The sequence below is a fragment of the Eumetopias jubatus genome, unplaced genomic scaffold, assembly GCF_037043125.1.
Source record: "Eumetopias jubatus isolate StellerSeaLion01/CBP00866 unplaced genomic scaffold, mEumJub1_p1.0 scaffold_20, whole genome shotgun sequence".
In the NCBI taxonomy this organism is placed as follows: Eukaryota; Metazoa; Chordata; class Mammalia; order Carnivora; family Otariidae; genus Eumetopias; species Eumetopias jubatus.
The window spans coordinates 3,368,051-3,386,860 of record NW_028274826.1 but is presented as its reverse complement, the minus strand read 5'-3'; the positions used below and the strand labels follow the sequence as shown (position 1 = coordinate 3,386,860).

Here is an 18,810-nt window from a genome sequence, read left to right as displayed (position 1 = left end):
CCAGAGAGAAGCTCAAGGGGAAGGCCCAGACACAGATCTAGATGTCTGTCTTTCACATCCATCTATAGAACTGAAGAGATGAGCTCTTACAACGTGGCCAAGATGGGCTCACGTGTGACTCAGTAAAAATGTGAGCACCAAAGGGTGCACCACTCCACCAACCTAGGCTGCAAAGGGAAGGAGAATGCGCATAAACAGGAGAGCAAAGGAAATGAGAAGGCCAAACAGCATTCCCTGAATCACAACGAGAGACTATCTGCTCTTCAAATCCCACCATCAACACTATACCGTCTCTTATAAGGGAAACAAGAGGTGATGGAAGTCACTGCTGACAGCAGGTCCCAGCCCCGAGTCCACACTGCTGGCACTCCCACCTTCTCCAGGCAGGCCACTGTGAGCTGCCCTGTGGAGGGCCCCCCCCACCCCCCCCACTGTGGACAGGAATGAGGGAGGCCTCCAGCCAAAATCTCATGGAACTGAGGCGCTGAACCTGCCAACAAGCCTCGAGTGAGCTGGAGGTGACGGCCACTTGGCTGACTACAGCCCCGAGAAGGACCCACACCAATCTATACCCCAATTCCTGACCACAGAAACTGTGAGGTAATCAACACTGGTGTTTGACTCACATATGGCTCAATCATCTCTCATGTCAGCATTTATCCTACAGAAACAGGCAGAGATGGATGTAGAAGGGTGCTCACACAGCACTTTATAATAACAGCACAACACAGACACCACCTGAAAATCTAAGCATGGATCAAAAGCTAGTAACTTACAGTGTCCAGACAACTGAATGCTATAGAAATGAGCTCCAAAATCAGTTTGTTCAATTTAGTCCCATTTTGTAAAATCAAACATACCCCAAAACATTCTCTGTATACAGATTACTGTAGCAAGATAAAGCCCACTTTAGTCTTGAGGAAAAAGACCTTCTTGTACCAAACATCTCCACGATGGGGCTCAGGCTGGGTACATGGCACCAGATGGCAGCATGGGCTCCAACTATTCTTGGAAGAGGCCCTAATACAACTTCTCAAACAAGAATGTTTTTTCAAAGCTGTTCTAGAGCTTTAAAAACAGAGAGAAAAAAAAGAAAGAAAGAAAAAGAAAAACCAGAGGTTGTGCATTCATGCACCGTTCCTCAGAGAAGTCAGGACATGCAGAAGTACTGCATCCACAGCAGGTGGCCCACCCAGTCACCCAGCAGGGCACCTGAAAACTTCCCAGTCTGACACTGAGGGATTTCTTAATGGCCTTTTCCTACAATGGCCTAATAAGCCTTTTCTTTCTAATATTCTCTTACTTCCACTGACCTTTCCTTCTTCAAGTTTCTCAATCCCAAGAATAATATCCAATTCCCATGTGTAATATATCTGTCTATAAAAAGAGGTTTTAGAAAATGAAACATATTCTAAATAGGTTCTAACTAATGTAATTCTTTGGTCCAATGAAATAATCCTAACAATGCAATATTAAGCAGTTCACACATGTCTTCTTTTAGACAAAATACACTTTCACCCGCACACACTGAGTGCACTGAGGCCGGCTCCGGAGAGTCTGGGTTTCCTTTATGTCCATCGTATCTTACACAAGGAGTCACGAGTTAGAATCAATGTCTCAGACCATTTCTCTTCAGATTCAAAGTTACTGCAATCAGGCTAAACGTTAATCACTGGCATAGACAGGTCTAAAATATATAAAAAATGCATCAACCTTTTCCACTATGATGAGGTCTCCAACTTGTATGTCTGAACTCTTAACTTGCACTTTACCTTAAAAAAAAAAAGAAGTATAATCAACTCAAGGAAACAGCACACCAGAGTTAAAGTTTCGATTGACAAATAATACTTTAGAAATAACTTTTGGGGAGGGGGGGAAACACTAGGAATTTATCTGTACTTATACTTTCAAAATAAATTTATTTCACACACAGTCACTAAAAATTAACTTCTCTCAGTCAGCTCCAAAGTGCAAACAGTTAACTGCCCCCCAATCAAAGATGCGGGGTGTGGGACATGGCTCCAGCCGGAAGGTTCTTCCCAAATCTGCCATTATTTCAGGTCTGGGTCCAGCAATGACGACGAGAAGCAGCACTAAAGATGATTTAATGAGTGAATAAAATGAAGATATAAGATCCTCATATTAATATTGTGAATGGCACTGATGGACACGGAACTGACAGAACAAAAGTAAAGAAAACGATACATAAAATCACCGTGCACTGGTAGCTTTACAGATGGTTCCGTACTGGTAACTGATACCGATAAGGCTGAAAGCCTTATCGAGAAGTGATTCTTCTACATGATACAGTGTGTAAATTCTTAGATTATCTATATAATATCTAGTATCATAATCATCTATAAAATTTAACAGACAGCACTATATAATGTGAAGATCATACAGAGTAGATGAAATGTTATATACATAACTCGAGATGCCATCCTACATAAGTAACAAAACTTACTCAAGTTCTCTCTCTCCCTGGGACTCTGGACCCTCCCTCCCTCCGTCAATCTCCCTTTTAGAACTGGCAACAGCCTTGTGGATCTGTTTTTACCTTTTAGTGGCTCTTTTAACATGGGAAAAGACCTATGTCTTTCCATTCAATTTATTCTGAAAGCTCACAGAACAAGAGGTAAGTTCATATCACATTATCAAAACCTAATATTACCAGCCATACCACTTTTAGACCACGTTCAACTTATTACAAACTTATTTCCTAAATACTTCTTGAAGCAGCTGAGTTTCATCAGTGTCACACCTGTTCCTAAAGATGTTTTGAGGACATCAAAAAAAAGTTCTGTAACTATTATATTTTTTCATGTTCCTCAAATATACAATAAACACATAAGGACTAGAACTAGTGGGGGGGAGCTATTTTTTTATTCATATTATAAAATAGCAATGTTCTTTAAAATTACATGTGAAACAAATCTTAAGATATCTTCATAAGTGGTAAGTATACGTCTATTCATAGCCAGAAAGTATACTTACAAAAGAATGTCTATTTTAATTATTTTTTCATTTGGTCCCTTCAAGCTTCATTGTCTGTGCTCCCACGATTATGTTTTCTATAGCTAAGCACCAGGCAGCAAAGTTACTCACTGATCTCATGCTGAGTATTACTCAACAGAATGCCTGTCTTATCACTTAATTTTATTTTCTCTCCTACTATCCAATCCACTTTTCCTTCCCTTCTGCTTTTCTATATTCTTTACAATGGACCCATTCAAAAAGGAGAGGTAGAGAAAGAGCTGTAATAAGATAAAATAAATGTATAAATAATTGATACATATTTTGAAACAGAAAAATATATCCTTTTCTGACTCCTTAATCAAGATCTTATATTTCTGAGAAAGAGAGATATTACTCACTCGGTCACATAACAAACACAATTTATATTTAATAGCCTTTAGTTTGGGGGCATTATATAGTGATTTTTATTCGTTTCTATGGAACTTACTTACAATTATATGTTTCAGGAAGACAAGTGAAAGTAAAATACACTGGAGAAAGTTCTCACGTTACAAATATGACAATATGAACAAAACAGAAGGCTATCATGTCAAACCAGTATGGCAATCTGCCTCACATACCTCCTCAAAGTACACACTTCTGAATTTTGAAGAATTGGTCAAATTGCTTAATGGCTCTTGGCTCTCTAACAATTTTAATTAATCTCTGTGCAGGGGACTCCTTGTACTTCCTTTACAGCCTTGGTCCCATGAACTCACTGACTTCTCTTCTCTTTCTTCAAGAGCAGTTAGGACATTAGACAGAAAAGATGGAGGAATATTACTTGCTCCCCAGGCACCTGACCCCCTGCAGTGACAGCCCAGCACCATGACCCTCGCTGCCCAATGGGAACAGCTCATGCCCACAAGAACGGTTTGATTTCCGGCCACCCTTTGTGAACTGAGCTGACAGATGACCATAGTGACATACTATTATCAGAGTTGGGGGACTGATAACAGAAGAAAAAAAAGAAAATCCCTAAATTTTACATGTCATAGCACAAAGAAAAGACAGAACTGCCACCTGCTCTCACAACCCAATAGAGCCATCAACAACGCAAAGTGTTTTTGAAATGGGCATTTAATATTTAATAATTTCAGGGGTGCCTGGGTGGCCCAGTTGTTAAGCATCTGCCTTCGGCTCAGGTCATGGTCCCGGGGTCCCGGGATCGAGCCCCGCATTGGGCTCCCTGCTCAGCGGGAAGCCTGCTTCTCCCTCTACCACTCCCCCTGCTTGTGTTCCCTCTCTCACTGTGTCTCTCCCTGTCAAACAAATAAATAAAATCTTAATGAAATAAAATAAAATTTAAGAATTTCAGAGTTACACTTGAGAGAAGCAAGTTCTAAATACAGTAATGATGTATAGGCCAGCACTTATACCTAAGGACAGTTGTTTTTAAAAATACTGTTTTCAATTTACCTGGAGTACAAGCTGGGGCCTTTTCTGGTGAAATGGTTAACAGTGAATGTTACCAAATAAGGTTAACAGCCATCCTTCCCCCTCTCTAAACGACTGCAATGAAATCCTTCCATTAAGCTCTCCTCCTAGCAAAAAATGTTCCCAGCCACCATGCTTCCAAAGTGCAGCAGCTTACATGTTTCTCACAGAAGAAAAGCATTCGACTGGCTTGTTGCATGAACCAAGTTTCACAGGCTTCTTTGAAAGATCAAGAAGTAACTCAAAGGACTACTTCTCCTTACTCCAAAGCTTCTTAAACATAGACCCTGCCCACCAATCTCAGTGCTATTCATTTTTTACCTGAATAAAGAGAATATTCCCCTGCCCACCAATCTCAGTGCTATTCATTTTTTACCTGAATAAAGAGAATATTCCCCTAAATGGTCTCCATTACTATCAACTCCCTAATTCAATATGAATTCCAGATGAAGTGGGTGGCAAAAGTAAGGATTATGTTTATCTCCACCAAAAAAAAATCTCCATTATTTGACAATTACTTAGAAGATAATTCAGACTTACATCATTATACACATATTCTTCACAACCAATCTCAAATTAATTTTCTGGCTTTAAAAGGGTCTACATTTGCTTTTAGCACTGTATGCTACAACTCTCTGGGGCCCGAGTTCTCTATACTTGCTGTTTCTTTTGACTGGAAGCCCTCCCTTCACAGCCCTCCTTAATTCCACAGCAAACAGAGCCTCCCAAAGCCTTCAGGGACCCACAGGAGCACCCAGTATGCACGCACACCTCTGACAATGTGCTTACCTGCTATGAACAGACTAACATCACAGTGTCTACTAAACCCAGATCCTGTGACAGGTTCAAAGCATAACTGAAATATACTTTTATGACATTTAGTTTGTTTTTTGCAAATGCATCAAACTTACCCCACTTCAAAACAAGACAAGTTTATGATCAATCTATTCTTATCAGTTAAATGAGCCAAATGTCGTAATGGACCAATGGCAAAGTAGCTCTATAAGCCACACTGAACCAGACACAGATTACCAAATAAGGATGAAATTATATCATTACTTCTTTCCCAACAAAACACACACAGGCAATAAGAGTGGAAGATAATTAAGCGACTTTTTAAAAAAGGAACTGATGACATATAAATGGCACTCTAGAAGGTCACCAGGGGATGACACATGTAGTTCCCAGGCAGACAACCGCACACTACATTAGCAGGTCGTGTGGCTTGTCTTTGTTGTTTGGGTGGGACCGGCACCCCCCACCAACTCTCTCAACACTTTAAGTGGCTGAGGAGGTCGAAGCCGAATTTAACATGGATTATGAAGCAAAGTGGGTAGCTGGGAAATGTAATTAATACGTTTATTTACATATAGAAGTAAACTATATTTTAAAAGAGACCTAGACTCTGAAAAGAAATATTGCTGAGAGAAATTTTAAAACTTAAATAAAGGGAAAGATCTATCTCATTCATGGGTCAGAAGACGTAGTATGAATAAGATGTTGATTCTCCCTCAAATTTATCTATAGATTCAATGCAATCCCAGTCCAAATCGTAGCAGGCATTTTCTACAGAAATCGACAAGCTGATTCTAAAAGTCATATTGAAATACACAGGACCTAGACGACACTCTGAAAATGAGAAACAAAGTTGAAGGGAAAACAGTACATGATTTCAAGAATTATTATACAGCAATGGTAATCAAAAAAGAATGGTATTAGCATAAAGAGAGACAAACAGATAAATGGAGAAGAGAGTCCAGAAATAAACCCACAGATAAAAGACAAGTGATTTTTTTTTTAAAGATTTTATGTATTTATTTGAGAGAGAAAGAGAGAGAGCACAAGCAGGGGAAGCAGCAGAGGGAGAGGCAGAAGCAGGCTGAGCAGGGAGCCAGATGCGGGACTCGATCCCAGGGCTCTGGGATCATGACCTGAGCCGAAAGCAGGCGCTTAATCGACTGAGCCACGCTTAACCAACTGAGCCACCCAGGCGCCCCAAAACACAACTGATTTTTGACAAAAGTGTAAGGCAATGCCATGTGAAAAACATCACTCTTCCAAAACATGGTGCTAGAAGCATTTGGATATCCACATGCGAAAAAAGTACTTACACAAACACCAGGTACTGGTACAAAACTTTACTCAAAATGGATATACCTAAGGCAAACCCTAAAACCAAAGAACTTCTAGAAGAAGAAACATAGGAGAAATATAGCAGAAAATCTTTCTGAACTTTAGTTAGGCCAAGCAAAAGCACAATCCTAAAGGAAAAAACTGCCAAATCAGACTTCTTCAGCTAGAACATGACAGGGGCTGGAAGCAGCGTGAAGGCATTAAGACCAAGGAATCGGCAGCTGAAAGCCACTGGATCGGGTGTAGGAGGGAGGAAGAGGGAGAGACAGGAGGAGTGCCTTGCGCCAGGTGAAGCAGCCCTAGGCCCTGCTTGAAAAACCACCAGCACGTGACAGGGCTGCAGAGGAAGAGCGCACTCAATGAAGTCCAGAAGGTACACCAGGTACATCGGAGAGGTCTGCGGTGGGAGCCAGAGGCAGGGAAGGAACCTGAGGGCTAGAAACACAGCGGAAAAGGCAAGGGTACGAATAGAGATGGACAAAGTCTCGTGACAATGAAGGGCGCTTTACAGTCTGAGGCTGTCCCCGGTAAGCGATGGAAACAAAGACGGGCCCCGTGAAACCCGTCTGGGAGCACACAGGCCAGGACTCTGCTCCGGCTGGGTGGCCCATTCTGCCTTCAGCTGAAGGCGGGCAGCGGCAGGGAGGCATGTGGTATCCCTCCCCCAACACAGGCTGGGGACAAAAGTGGGAACAAAATGGGCAAGGCCCTGCCCACAGGAAACCTACACTCCAGAGAGCTGACAGAAAGCAGAGCGAGATCAAATACAGTGATGTCTGAACGGTAGTAATTACAGCCTAGGAAGTTAAAAAAAAAAAAAAAAGGAAATACTGCTGTTTTGGGGTGAGGGTTATAAAGCATCTTGCTGGAAGTAACCAACTTTTACTCTTAAACATTCACTAGCAATAATTAGAGTAGTTTTAAAAAGCATTCTTTAGCAATAACAAAAAAATTAAGATGCTCAAGTTAAACAAAATCAAATCTTTTTCTTGTTCCATCAGTAAAAAAAATGAGATAGCTTTAGAAAGAATATGGAAATAATAAAATATTCTATCGTGGTAAGAAACATTTAAAGCACATAATGTTCTTTACTGGATCAATTATATGAGGCAACCACTTCCCCTCTAAAATGATGTCCCTAGCTAAAACAGTCTATACCATCCATGTAATTACCAACAGAGTTCAGAAGCTGCCAGAAGAGCGTATCCATACAGAATACTTTATAGCCCACCACGGCACACATCTTTTGCCTGAAGCAATATGCAGAACTAAATAATGAAATTAAGTATCGATTGCAATTCACTGCGTTAACTGAAGATTTTGTAGAAAAGTACAAGGGTTTGAAAAATTAGTATCTCAATACTAAATATTTTCTCAACTAACAGGTACAAATGAAAATTTTTAGGGTCTTACTACTGACAGGACATTTCAAAGTCTTGGTGAAGCCTGCTGGTGTTTGCATAAGAGAAATGTCTAATCTTTGTTTTCTGTGCTTAGAAAGAATTGTTATACATCTACCAAATGTTAAAATACAAAATATTGTTAATATGAACAGTCCATAATTAACAAGTTCTAAGGTTCTCAAACACGAAAACCAGAAGCTTTAGGAAAAAGCCTTCCTCTCTCCTGGGCCTACAAAGGTACAAAAACTCCAAGGCCCTACATGAATCAGCATGGTGACATTACTACTGAGAGGTATATGAACTAAAGATGGTTCAAAATTGTCCCTAGTCTCTCATTTCCTTAGATTTTCAATAATCCCATGGCAGTTTCTTACTGCTCAAAGACTCCCAAGTGTGGAGGCTGACATCGATCCTGGGTAGAAGAATGAAGAAATCACGGATGAAGACGGCAAGCCACCATGAGCCTATTTATGAGGTTTCGACGCCACTGGTCTAACTCACAAGCAGAAGGAAAAACTCCCAATCATCTTATATTTAGAGTGTTTCGTGTTTCTCAGGGAAAACAAGAAAAAAATGAAAACGAAAAATAACTGATGGAGAAAGGGAGGGGAGGAGGGAGCGAGGGAAAGATTTTCCAAGACACTAGAACATGCTAAAAAGGAACATTATTTAAAACTGGAATGGAACTGGCACGGAAATCTGGATGAGCCCGTGCAGCAGACAAGAAAGCGAAGAAAAGGGCCCAAACAAATCTGATCCATTTCTCCAAGGTCTGAGAAAAGAGCTTTAGTAACGTTAATAACTGCTTTTAAAGGAACTAACTAACCATTTGAGGAGAAAAAAGAAGACAGATCCCTTTCTCCATACAACGCACACCTGATATGTAAAATTACAAGCGGCTACGGAAAATGAACACACAGAAACACTGTAGGGAGATTAAAACACTCATTTACATCGGGGTTGAATGGACCTTCTAAGATTGAAGTAAAAACCACAGAGGAAAAGATCAGATCTACATACATAAAAAGTACAAATTTATCTACATTTAAAAGAAAAAGATACAAAAATGAGTCAAGACAAAAATATTTGTCACCAGATAAATTTCTTAGAGAAATTATGAAAAGGTAAAGATGTATGAAAAAAGATGAATAAACTTTTATCAAAGATCAAAATGAACAATGAAATGTTAAAAGGTAAGCAGCAGGCAAAACACAAGGAGAGCATTTTTCACCACGGAAGTTGGCAAGTTAAAGAAAGTAAAGCGGGCAAGGACGTCAGGAAAAGGGAACCCTCACTGGGCGGCTGGCTGACAAGATCAGGCTTCAAACTTTTCCTATTTGATCTGGAAATTCCTCGGGTGTCATCCCATTTCCTGAGTCCCTACATATGCCAGCCGCCCTACGTAACTCGGGAGAAAATAGCGGTATGAACACAGCTGAGAAGCCGATAATTAAGGGTGACCACCAGAGTGACACCAGGTAGCAGAGAGAGGTCCCAGATGCTAGCACATATAGGTACCTACACACAAAACAACAATCACTTCTCACCTGTGAAAAGGTACTTTGTGTTAGCCAGTTTTTTCCATTACTTTCTCGTGGCCCCTAATCTCCAAACGATGCAATAAAAAACACGGTGTAAAGGGGGATGCCTGGGTGGCTCAGTCGGTTAAGCGGCTGCCTTCGGCCCGGGTCATGATCCCAGGGTTCTGGGATCGAGTCCCACATCGGGCTCCTTGCTCAGCAGGGAGCCTGCTTCTCCCTCTCTCTCCCTCTGCTTGTGCTCTCTCTGTCAAATAAATAAGAAATCTTAAAAAACAAAACAAAACAAAACAAAACATGGTGTATGAATATCATGAAGTGAAGCTCATACAGATCCTCTTAGGGTGACGTGAGGAAGAAAGACTGGTGAGGGTAATGAGTACATACCTAGTTCCGGGTATCTATGTCCACCTTGGTACAGCCACAGAGAACTGAACTGATGAGATAACAAATCTCAACTGTCTGTGTGTTCCTGACACATACTAGGATCAAGAACTACTGGGCGCCTGAGTGGCTCAGTTGGTTAAGCGACTGCCTTCAGCTCAGGTCATGATCCTGGAGTCCTGGGATCGAGTCCCGCATCGGGCTCCCTGCTCAGCAGGGAGTCTGCTTCTCCCTCTGACCCTCCCCCCTCTCATGTGCTCTCTATCTCATTCTCTCTCTCAAATAAATAAATAAATAAATCTTAAAAAAAAAAACTACTATTCTATGGTACAAATGTAGTAATGTATACTGTACATTCTTCTATGGATGCTTTCCAAACGCTGCTCAGACCACAGACAGGAAAGAAGACCGCATGATGTAAACACGTGAGAAGGTGAGCACATTTATCAAAGGACTGCTCTGACTACATACAGAAAACACACAGAAAGGACTTCCAAGTACCCACTGTTCTTCACCTGCACTGTCACAAAAGTGGACCACTGAGAGATGAAACCACTCGAATAAGAGAAGGAAAGTCACTGACGCCTCTCTGCGGACTGCATGGCGACAATCCATTCTGATTACTTCTGAGTTTAGGAGCTCTCAAGCAATTTCTGATGGGAAAATTCTGCTAACATTTGAGAATACTGTTTTTTAAAAAACCCAACTATCTGAAGACATGACTGTCACAAAAGGAAATCCTTCTTACCAAGTGGAACATGCAGTAACTCATGAAACCAGTTACATATTAGGATTTCCCTGTGAAAGTGCACATCACCCACAATGTGTAAAAGGCAGTAAAGACGGATTTTAAGATCCCTTGATTTTTCAAGAATAACTATGACACACAATTTCATTAAAAGACGAATTTCATTAAGATAATTCATGATATTTTATGTAAAAAAAAGCTACTAAGAATTTTAACAAGTATGTAGCAACAGTGTTGACGGTAAGGATCAAAGATGCTAAAACAGACAGGAATAAAGGACATGGCCACTTTCTGTGGATAAAGTTCCTTTTTGGCAAGGAAACTGGAACACCAGAAGCATGTAAATATGTAAATGTTCTTCCTCGCATACACACACGTGCACACACGCACAATGCCCACAATGTTCAAAGACAACAGACTTCCCTCTCTCCTATGTCTGAATATTAGAAAGCACGTTAAATAACAAAATGCCGTAACCATGACAAGAAACAGCTAAGACTGACTGCAGTCATCACCTGCAGTCACCTGCATCATTCTGCAATCACAGAATTCCAGATCCATTTCTGAATCGAAAGTCCCACATTAGCTTTAGGTGTAAATTTGGAATTTCCACCAACAGTGGGTGACACGATGTTGTCCTGCTGAGATCTGGTGGCTGATGAAGACAAAAACAAAACTCTGAATTTATCGTCCCTGCTAGGATAGTGCATGAACTCTTTAAAAAGCGTCGTCCAGGACTTACTCATGTTTGAATCCCGTCAGGTCATCGCAGTGTCTCACACACACTGGGTTCTTAGGGACTATCGGGAACCGAACTGAGAGCCAGCCAGTGGAATGACTGCAGCCAAGTGTGCAGTTCAGACACCTCTCCTGAGCAAGAGGTAAAAAGAATCAAAGTACAGAACGGCCCCACAATTCAAAGTCCTCATCAGGGATTTTTGTAAGAGCTGCCAACAATTTCACATTCTCCTGCTAGGCTCTGACTCAGATGCTGTCCATTGGGCTAAACATGAAGAATAAAGTCATCACAAACAGGGAGAAAGCAGTGACAGGGGCAGCAGCAGACACAGAGAATTCCCACACGGCAAGAGAAGCAGCTTCTCAAGTAACGACACATGCAGCTAACTAAACAGCGTCCGTGTCAGGGCACCCGGCTGGCTCCACAGGAAGCACATAACACCCCTGATCTCACGGTCGTGAGTCTGAGCCCCACACTGGGTGCAAAGATGACTAAAACAATAAATCAATAAACTGAAAAAAATAAATAAAGAATCTCAGTGTTGACTGACACTGCATACCAGTTAAAATACTCTCTGCTTCTAACAAAGCACCCCAAAGATAGGAGCATACTTAAAAGTGGACATGGCTTTCCTTTTCCACAGAAAACATAGAGAAAACTTTTCCCAGAGTATTTCTACAAGAATGTGCTTAAGAACTCCAAATACAAAAAGATCAAATACTGTAAATATAACAAACCACAGTTAAGTCACATAAGGAAGTAGCCATCAATGCCATTCAAAGAACAGATCACTACGAAATACTAGAAATTAAGGAGATGAACGTATTCTTCACAAGAAAACAAATTTCAAACTAAAGTCAATGAGCATATACATGCATTTTTTTTTACATCCCAGATTTTACCTATCAGTCATTTGCATCAGAATAACCAGCCACGGAGCAAAGCACTACAGTTGAAAGAACACTGGGTTTGACATCAGAATGGTCTGGGTTCAAATATGAACTCTACCAAAACTGCAGTGGCTCAGGGCAAATCACATGGCCTGAGCTTCAGGTCCCTCACCTGTAACATGGAGATAAGCCAACCTACCTTGAATGGCAGTTATGCAAATGAGCAAGTTACTGACACTCACGAGGAAGTCAAAAAAAAAAGCAGTATCATCATCATCTACACGTAAAAATGTCCTTCCAAAGATCACCAATGATGATCTATCTTGTTTAAAAAGGTAAATTTGCATTTGTCTTTGAAATAAACCCACTGACAATTATTTTTAAAATATTCTGAGTTGGAGTGTCACAGAAGTGTAAATGATTAGTATGCCTTCTTCATTTTTTACTATTTTTAGGTGACAATGACATAACAAAATCAGCCATTTTAAAGTGAATACAGCACTGAGTCCATTCACGATGTTGTGCAACCCACTCTATCAAGCTCAAAAACATTTCCCTCACACAGAGGACGTGTCATGCCCACTAAGCAGCTGCCCCCCGCCCGCCGCTGCCGCCACTTCCCAGGGCCGTGGCAACCACAACCTGCTTTCTAGCTCCATTCATCTACCTGTTCTGATACTTCGTGTAAATGACATAGAGTCCGTGACCCTTTGTGTCTGATTTCTCTCACAGAGTGTAATGTTTCCAAGGGGCATCCGGGTTTATCAGTATTCATTAATTTTTATGGTTGGATAATATTCCAATGTGAAAAAACACCATAATTTGTCCATTCACCCACCGGTGGACATGTGGGCAATTATAAATAGTGCTGCATGAACATGGGTGGATGCCTATCTGCCTGAGTCCCTGTTTTCGATTCTAAAGGCATCTGGAAATGTCTCAATCCGCCTTCATTTGTGAATGAGAGGTTTACGGACATCCAATGCTTGGTGGATCATTTTTTTCTTTTCCCATCTTAATAATGTCACCCCACGTCCTTCTGACCTCCAGCGTTTCTGACTCAAGAGCCCTTCCTTGTGTGTTTCTCTCTTGCTGCTTTCAGAATATCCTCTTGGTCCTCGGGTTTCAACAGTTTGATTGTCATGTGTCTCAGTGCGGATTTCCTTGCATTTATCTTTCTAGGGATTCACTGATTTTCCCGAGTATGTAGAGTCATGTCTTTCATCAAATTTGGGAAGTTAATGGCTACTACTCCCTACAACATTCTCTCCACCCTTTCTCCCTTCCAAGATGCCCAGTGTGTGCACATGTAGTACACTTGGCACCACCCACAAGTCCCTTAGGACCTGCTTATTTTCCTTCACTCTTCCTTCTGCTTCTGAGAATGGGTAATTCCACTTGAAATTATCTAGTTATTGAAATTACCTAGGTTCAAGGTCACTGATTCCTTCTTCTGCCAGCTCAACTCTGCTGAAACTCTCCAGTGAGTTTTTCCTTTAATTTATTGTACTTTTCAGCACCAGAATTTTTGCCTTTTGCTTCTTTTATAATTTCTATACCTTTATTGGTATTCTGTATGTTAATACATCATTTTTCGGGGTGCCTGGGTGGCTCAGTCGATAAGTGTGTCTGCCTTCGTTTCAGGGCTCCCTGCTCAGCGGGAAGCCTGCTGCTCCCTCTCCCTTTGACCCTCCCCCTGCTTATGTGCCCTCTCTCGCTGTGTCTCTGTCAAAGAAAGAAATATAATCTCAAAAAAACAAAACAAAACAAAAAAACCCATCATTTTTCCTAATCCTGTCAGTGTTTTTCAGTTGTTTCCTTTAGCTCCTTGGACAGACTTAAGGCAGCTGATCTAGACTTTGTCTCCTAAGTCCAGAATCTGGGCTTCTGCAGGGACGGTTTCTGTTCATTTCCTCTGTGACTAGGCCACATGGTTTCTCTGCATGTTCTGTAAGTTTTTTGTGGAAACCTGTACACTTTGACTATTATAATCTGGTAACTCAGGAAATCAGGCACTTCCCCCTCTTCTGGGTTTGTTTTGTTGTTCGGTATATGCTGCAGCCATGCACATAGAGTGACTTTTGTAGACTCATTTTGTAAAGTGTGTATTCTTTGTCATGTATGGAGAGAAGTCTTTCAGCCAGTGTTTTGGAAAGGATTTCCTTGCATGGGGAGGGGGCGAGACTAAGAAAGGGAAGGATGGTGGGAGGGAAGAAGGAAGGCGTTGCGAGGGGGGAGGAACGAAGCAAGGGAGGGAGAAAGGGAGACCAACCTCTCCCGATCGTCGCAGACTGCCTCTGTGCTGGGGACTCCAACACAGAGCCAGGCTGCCTAGAACTCAGCCTGAGCTTTCACCTCTGCTTGCACTGAGCCTAGAGACTGGCCAGAGGCAAAACGCTTTCTCGGGGTCTTTTCTGAGTGTGATCTAGGGCTGGCCTTGGATGTGACTTTCAAAACTCCCCAGTAAACACGGGCACTTTTACATGCCCCAATTTTCCAAAGAAGTCCCCTCTCCAGCTTCCTCGGCTTGGCACGTGACCCTCTATTCTGTGTGTCGACTGTCAATGCTGGCCCCAAGCTACTGCTGCCTCTCCTCAGCCTGACATGGGCTTGAGAAATGCCCACCGGCTTTTGGCTCCTCTGTCCTGAGTGACATCCATGTTAGATGAAAGAAAGACATCCTGAGTCCGTCCTTCATGTGTCCCTCACAGGTTGGACAGACAGACACAATTCTCTGCAAGTAAGTTCTGCTCTACTCCCTTCAGAGCAGGGTCCAGAGTCCCCAGTCCAGATTGTGGGCTGCATTCCTCATGGCAGGAGCTTGACTTTTCCGTGCTTCTGTGGAAGAAAGGAAGGGCATGCAGGACTGCCTCCTCTGCCAGTTTCTCAGATGCCACCATACCATTTAGTTCTGAATGATACAATTAATACACAGAAACAAATCTTTACACAGTCCAAATACCACAGTTAAAAACAATTTAAAAAATAAGCCAGGATCTGTATTATATTCTAAAAAAGACATACCAAGGTTACACCTAATTTGCCTGGCCATTCTGGGGACTCTCTTTTCCAAAACGCAAGCATACCTCTTTTCTACAACACACCTAACCTCTATCATGCCACAGCTTTAAGCATCAAAGCTTCTTAATAGTTAATCATTCAACTTAACCTCAAAAGAATAGTCTTTTCAATAAATGGTACTGGGACAACTGGATACTCACATGCAAAGGAATGTGAACCCGTATCACACACCATACACAAAATATGAAATGAAAGTGGATCACACATCTGAATGTCAGAGCTAAAACTATAAAATCCCTGGAAGAAAATAAAGAAGTAAATCCTCGTGACCTCGGGTTGGTAAACTGTTTCTTAGCTCCAATGCCAAAGGCAAAAGCAACAGAAGAAAACACAGATGAGTTGGACATCATAACATGAAAACTCTGTGCGTCAGAGGATACCGAGAAGAAGAAAACACATGCCACAGAACGAGACAGAATATTTCCAAACCATATATTGACAAGAGATTTAAATCCAGATTGTATAAAGAATGCTTACAAGTCAATAATTAAAAAACAATTAATCCAGTTAAAACAGTAAGCCCGGGGACGGGTGAGCCTGGGGATGGGTATTTACGAGGGCATGTTCTGCATGGAGCACTGGGTGTTGTACGCAAACAGTGAATCGTGGAACCTACATCAAAAACCAATGATGTAATGGATGGTGACTAACATAACACAGTAAAATAAAATTTAAAAAAAAAAGGTTGTATGTTTTTTTTTTTTCTCATTAAACTTTTGTTTTAATGGGTCTCAAAATTCTGTGACAGATTTTTGGTCAAGTTGTTTCCATTAAAAAGTACTGATTTTAAAATCTAATAACTTAAAACTGCCACACACACACACAAAAAAAACATGGTCCACAAAACATTCTCCTTTCCTTCTGAAGGTTTTACGATGCATTGTTATCATTAACCCGTCTTTTACTATTAAACTTAAATGGCCAATTGACACAAACAGTTCTGAGACCGTTCTTCCACCACTGATTAAGACTGGGGTGGCAGGTATTGGGGATAATATTCATTTAGCCTTCTGAGCTTTCTGGGCAGACTTGGTGACCTTGCCAGCTCCAGCTGCCTTCTTGTCCACTGCTTTGATGACACCCACAGCAACCGTCTGTCTCATGTCACGAACAGCAAAACGGCCCAGAGGAGGATAGTCAGAGAAGCTCTCAACACACATAGGCTTGCCAGGAACCATATCAACAATGGCAGCATCACCAGATTTCAAGAACTTGGGACCATCTTCCAGCTTTTTATCAGATCGACGATCTATTTTCTCCTTCAGCTCAGCAAACTTGCAAGCAATGTGAGCCGTGTGACAATCCAGCACAGGTGCATATCCAGCACTGATTTGGCCTGGATGGTTCAGGATAATCACCTGAGCCGTGAAGCCAGCTGCTTCCATGGGTGGGTCATTTTTGCTGTCACCAGCCACATTGCCACGACGAACAATTTGACAGATACGTTCTTGACATTGAAGCCCACATTGTCCCCAGGAAGAGCCTCGCTCAAAGCTTCATGGTGCATTTCAACAGACTTTACTTCAGTTGTAACATTGACTGGAGCAAAGGTGACCACCATCCCAGGTTTAAGAACACCAGTCTCGACTCGGCCCACAGGGACAGTACCAATACCAATTTTGTAGACGTCCTGGAGAGGCAGACGCAAGGGCTTGTCAGCTGGACGAGTTGGTGGCAGGATGCAATCCAGAGCTTCAAGCAGTGTGGTGCCACTGGCATTCCCATCTTTACGGGTGACTTTCCATCCCTTGAACCAAGGCATGTTAGCACTTGGCTCCAGCATGTTGTCACCGTTCCAACCAGAAATTGGCACAAATGCTACTGTGTCGGGGTTGTAGCCAATTTTCTTAATGTAGGTGCTGACTTCCTTAACGATTTCCTCGTATCTCTTCTGGCTGTAGGGTGGCTCAGTGGAATCCATCTGGTTAACACCAACAATTAGTTGTTTTACACCCAGTGTGTAAGCCAGAAGGGCATGCTCACGGGTCTGCCCATTCTTGGAGATACCAGCTTCAAATTCACCAACACCAGCAGCAACAATCAGGACAGCACAGTCAGCCTGAGATGTGCCTGTAATCATGTTTTTGATAAAGTCTCTGTGTCCTGGGGCATCAATGATGGTCACGTAATACTTGCTGGTCTCGAATTTCCACAGGGAGATATCAATGGTGATACCACGTTCACGTTCAGCTTTCAGTTTATCCAAGACCCAGGCATACTTGAAGGAGCCCTTTCCCATCTCAGCAGCCTCCTTCTCAAATTTTTCAATAGTTCTTTTGTCGATCCCACCACATTTGTCGATCAGATGACCAGTAGTGGTAGACTTGCCCGAATCTACGTGTCCAATGACAACGATGTTGATGTGAGTCTTTTCCTTTCCCATTTTGGTTTAGGTTGAGCGGTGGTTTTCACGACACCTGTGTTCTGGCGGCAAACCCGTTGCAAAAAGCAAAAAAGGTGGTATCTTAAAAGAGGTACACACAATGAGAAAAAAAAAAAACAGTAAGCAAAAAATCTGAATAAACATCTCTCCAAAGACATACAACCACCTATTAAGCAGATGGAAAGATGCTCAATAGCACTAGTCGTCGGGGAAAGACAAATCAAGCCACAGTGAGATACCACTTCACACCCGACAGGACGGCCACAATAAAGAAGACAGACAGTAACAGTGCCCGTGAGGATGTGGAGAAACCGGAACCTTCACACACTGCCGGTGAGAATGCAAAATGGGTAGCCAATTAGGAAAACAGCTTGGCAGTTTATCAAAAACATAGTTACCATATAATCCAGCAATTTCACTTCTAGGTATATTTACAAAAGAAATAAAACAATGTTCACACAAAAACACTCACATACGGACATTCGCAGCAGCACTATTTACAACAGCCTAGAGTGGAAACAAACCAAACGTCCGTCTACAGATGAATCGGTGAACACAACGCGGAATACCCCAGAGTGGAATATTATTTGGCAACAAACAGAAATAAAGCCTGACAGGTGCCACAACACCGACGAACCTTGAACACAGAATGCCAAGTGAAAGAAGCCTGTGACAAAAGCCCACATACTGCACGATTCCACTTCTGTGACCTGTCCTAAGAGGCAAATCCACGGAGACAGAAAGCAGACCGGGGGCTGCCTGGGCCTGGAAGAGGGTCAGAAGGGGCAAGAATGGGATGATGGCTAATATATTCAGTTTCTTTCTAGAATGTTAAAAATGTTCCAAAATTAGGGGCGCCTGGGTGGCTCAGTTGGTTGGGCGGCTGCCTTCAGCTCAGGTCATGATCCTGGGGTCCTGGGATCAAGCCCCACGTCCAGCTCCCTGCTCAGCAGACAGCCTGCTTCTCCCTCTCCCTCTGCCTGCCACTCTGCCTACTTGTGCTCTCTGTCGAATAAATAAAATCTTTAAAAAAAAAAAAAAAGGTTCCAAAATTAGATG

The 18,810-nt window shown here is 42.1% G+C and overlaps 1 protein-coding gene across 26 annotated transcripts in view; it reads right to left on the bottom strand.

The window, feature by feature from the left end:
- Positions 1 to 18,810, bottom strand: part of LOC148162120 (putative phospholipid-transporting ATPase IIB) — a 78,375-nt gene that overhangs the window by 19,469 nt on the left and 40,096 nt on the right. For 10 of the 26 annotated variants that reach the window (XM_088020248.1, XM_088020256.1, XM_088020246.1 and 7 more), the window contains one exon: positions 9,536 to 9,773. The exons of 4 other annotated variants lie outside the window; for them this stretch is intronic. Coding sequence is in view for 1 of the 22 variants with exons in the window: in XM_088020270.1 (XP_087876396.1) it covers positions 2,052 to 2,093 (42 nt within the window). In the remaining 21 variants the exon portion in view is untranslated. 12 more of the 26 variants (XM_088020253.1, XM_088020259.1, XM_088020263.1 and 9 more) reach the window with 8 other exon arrangements.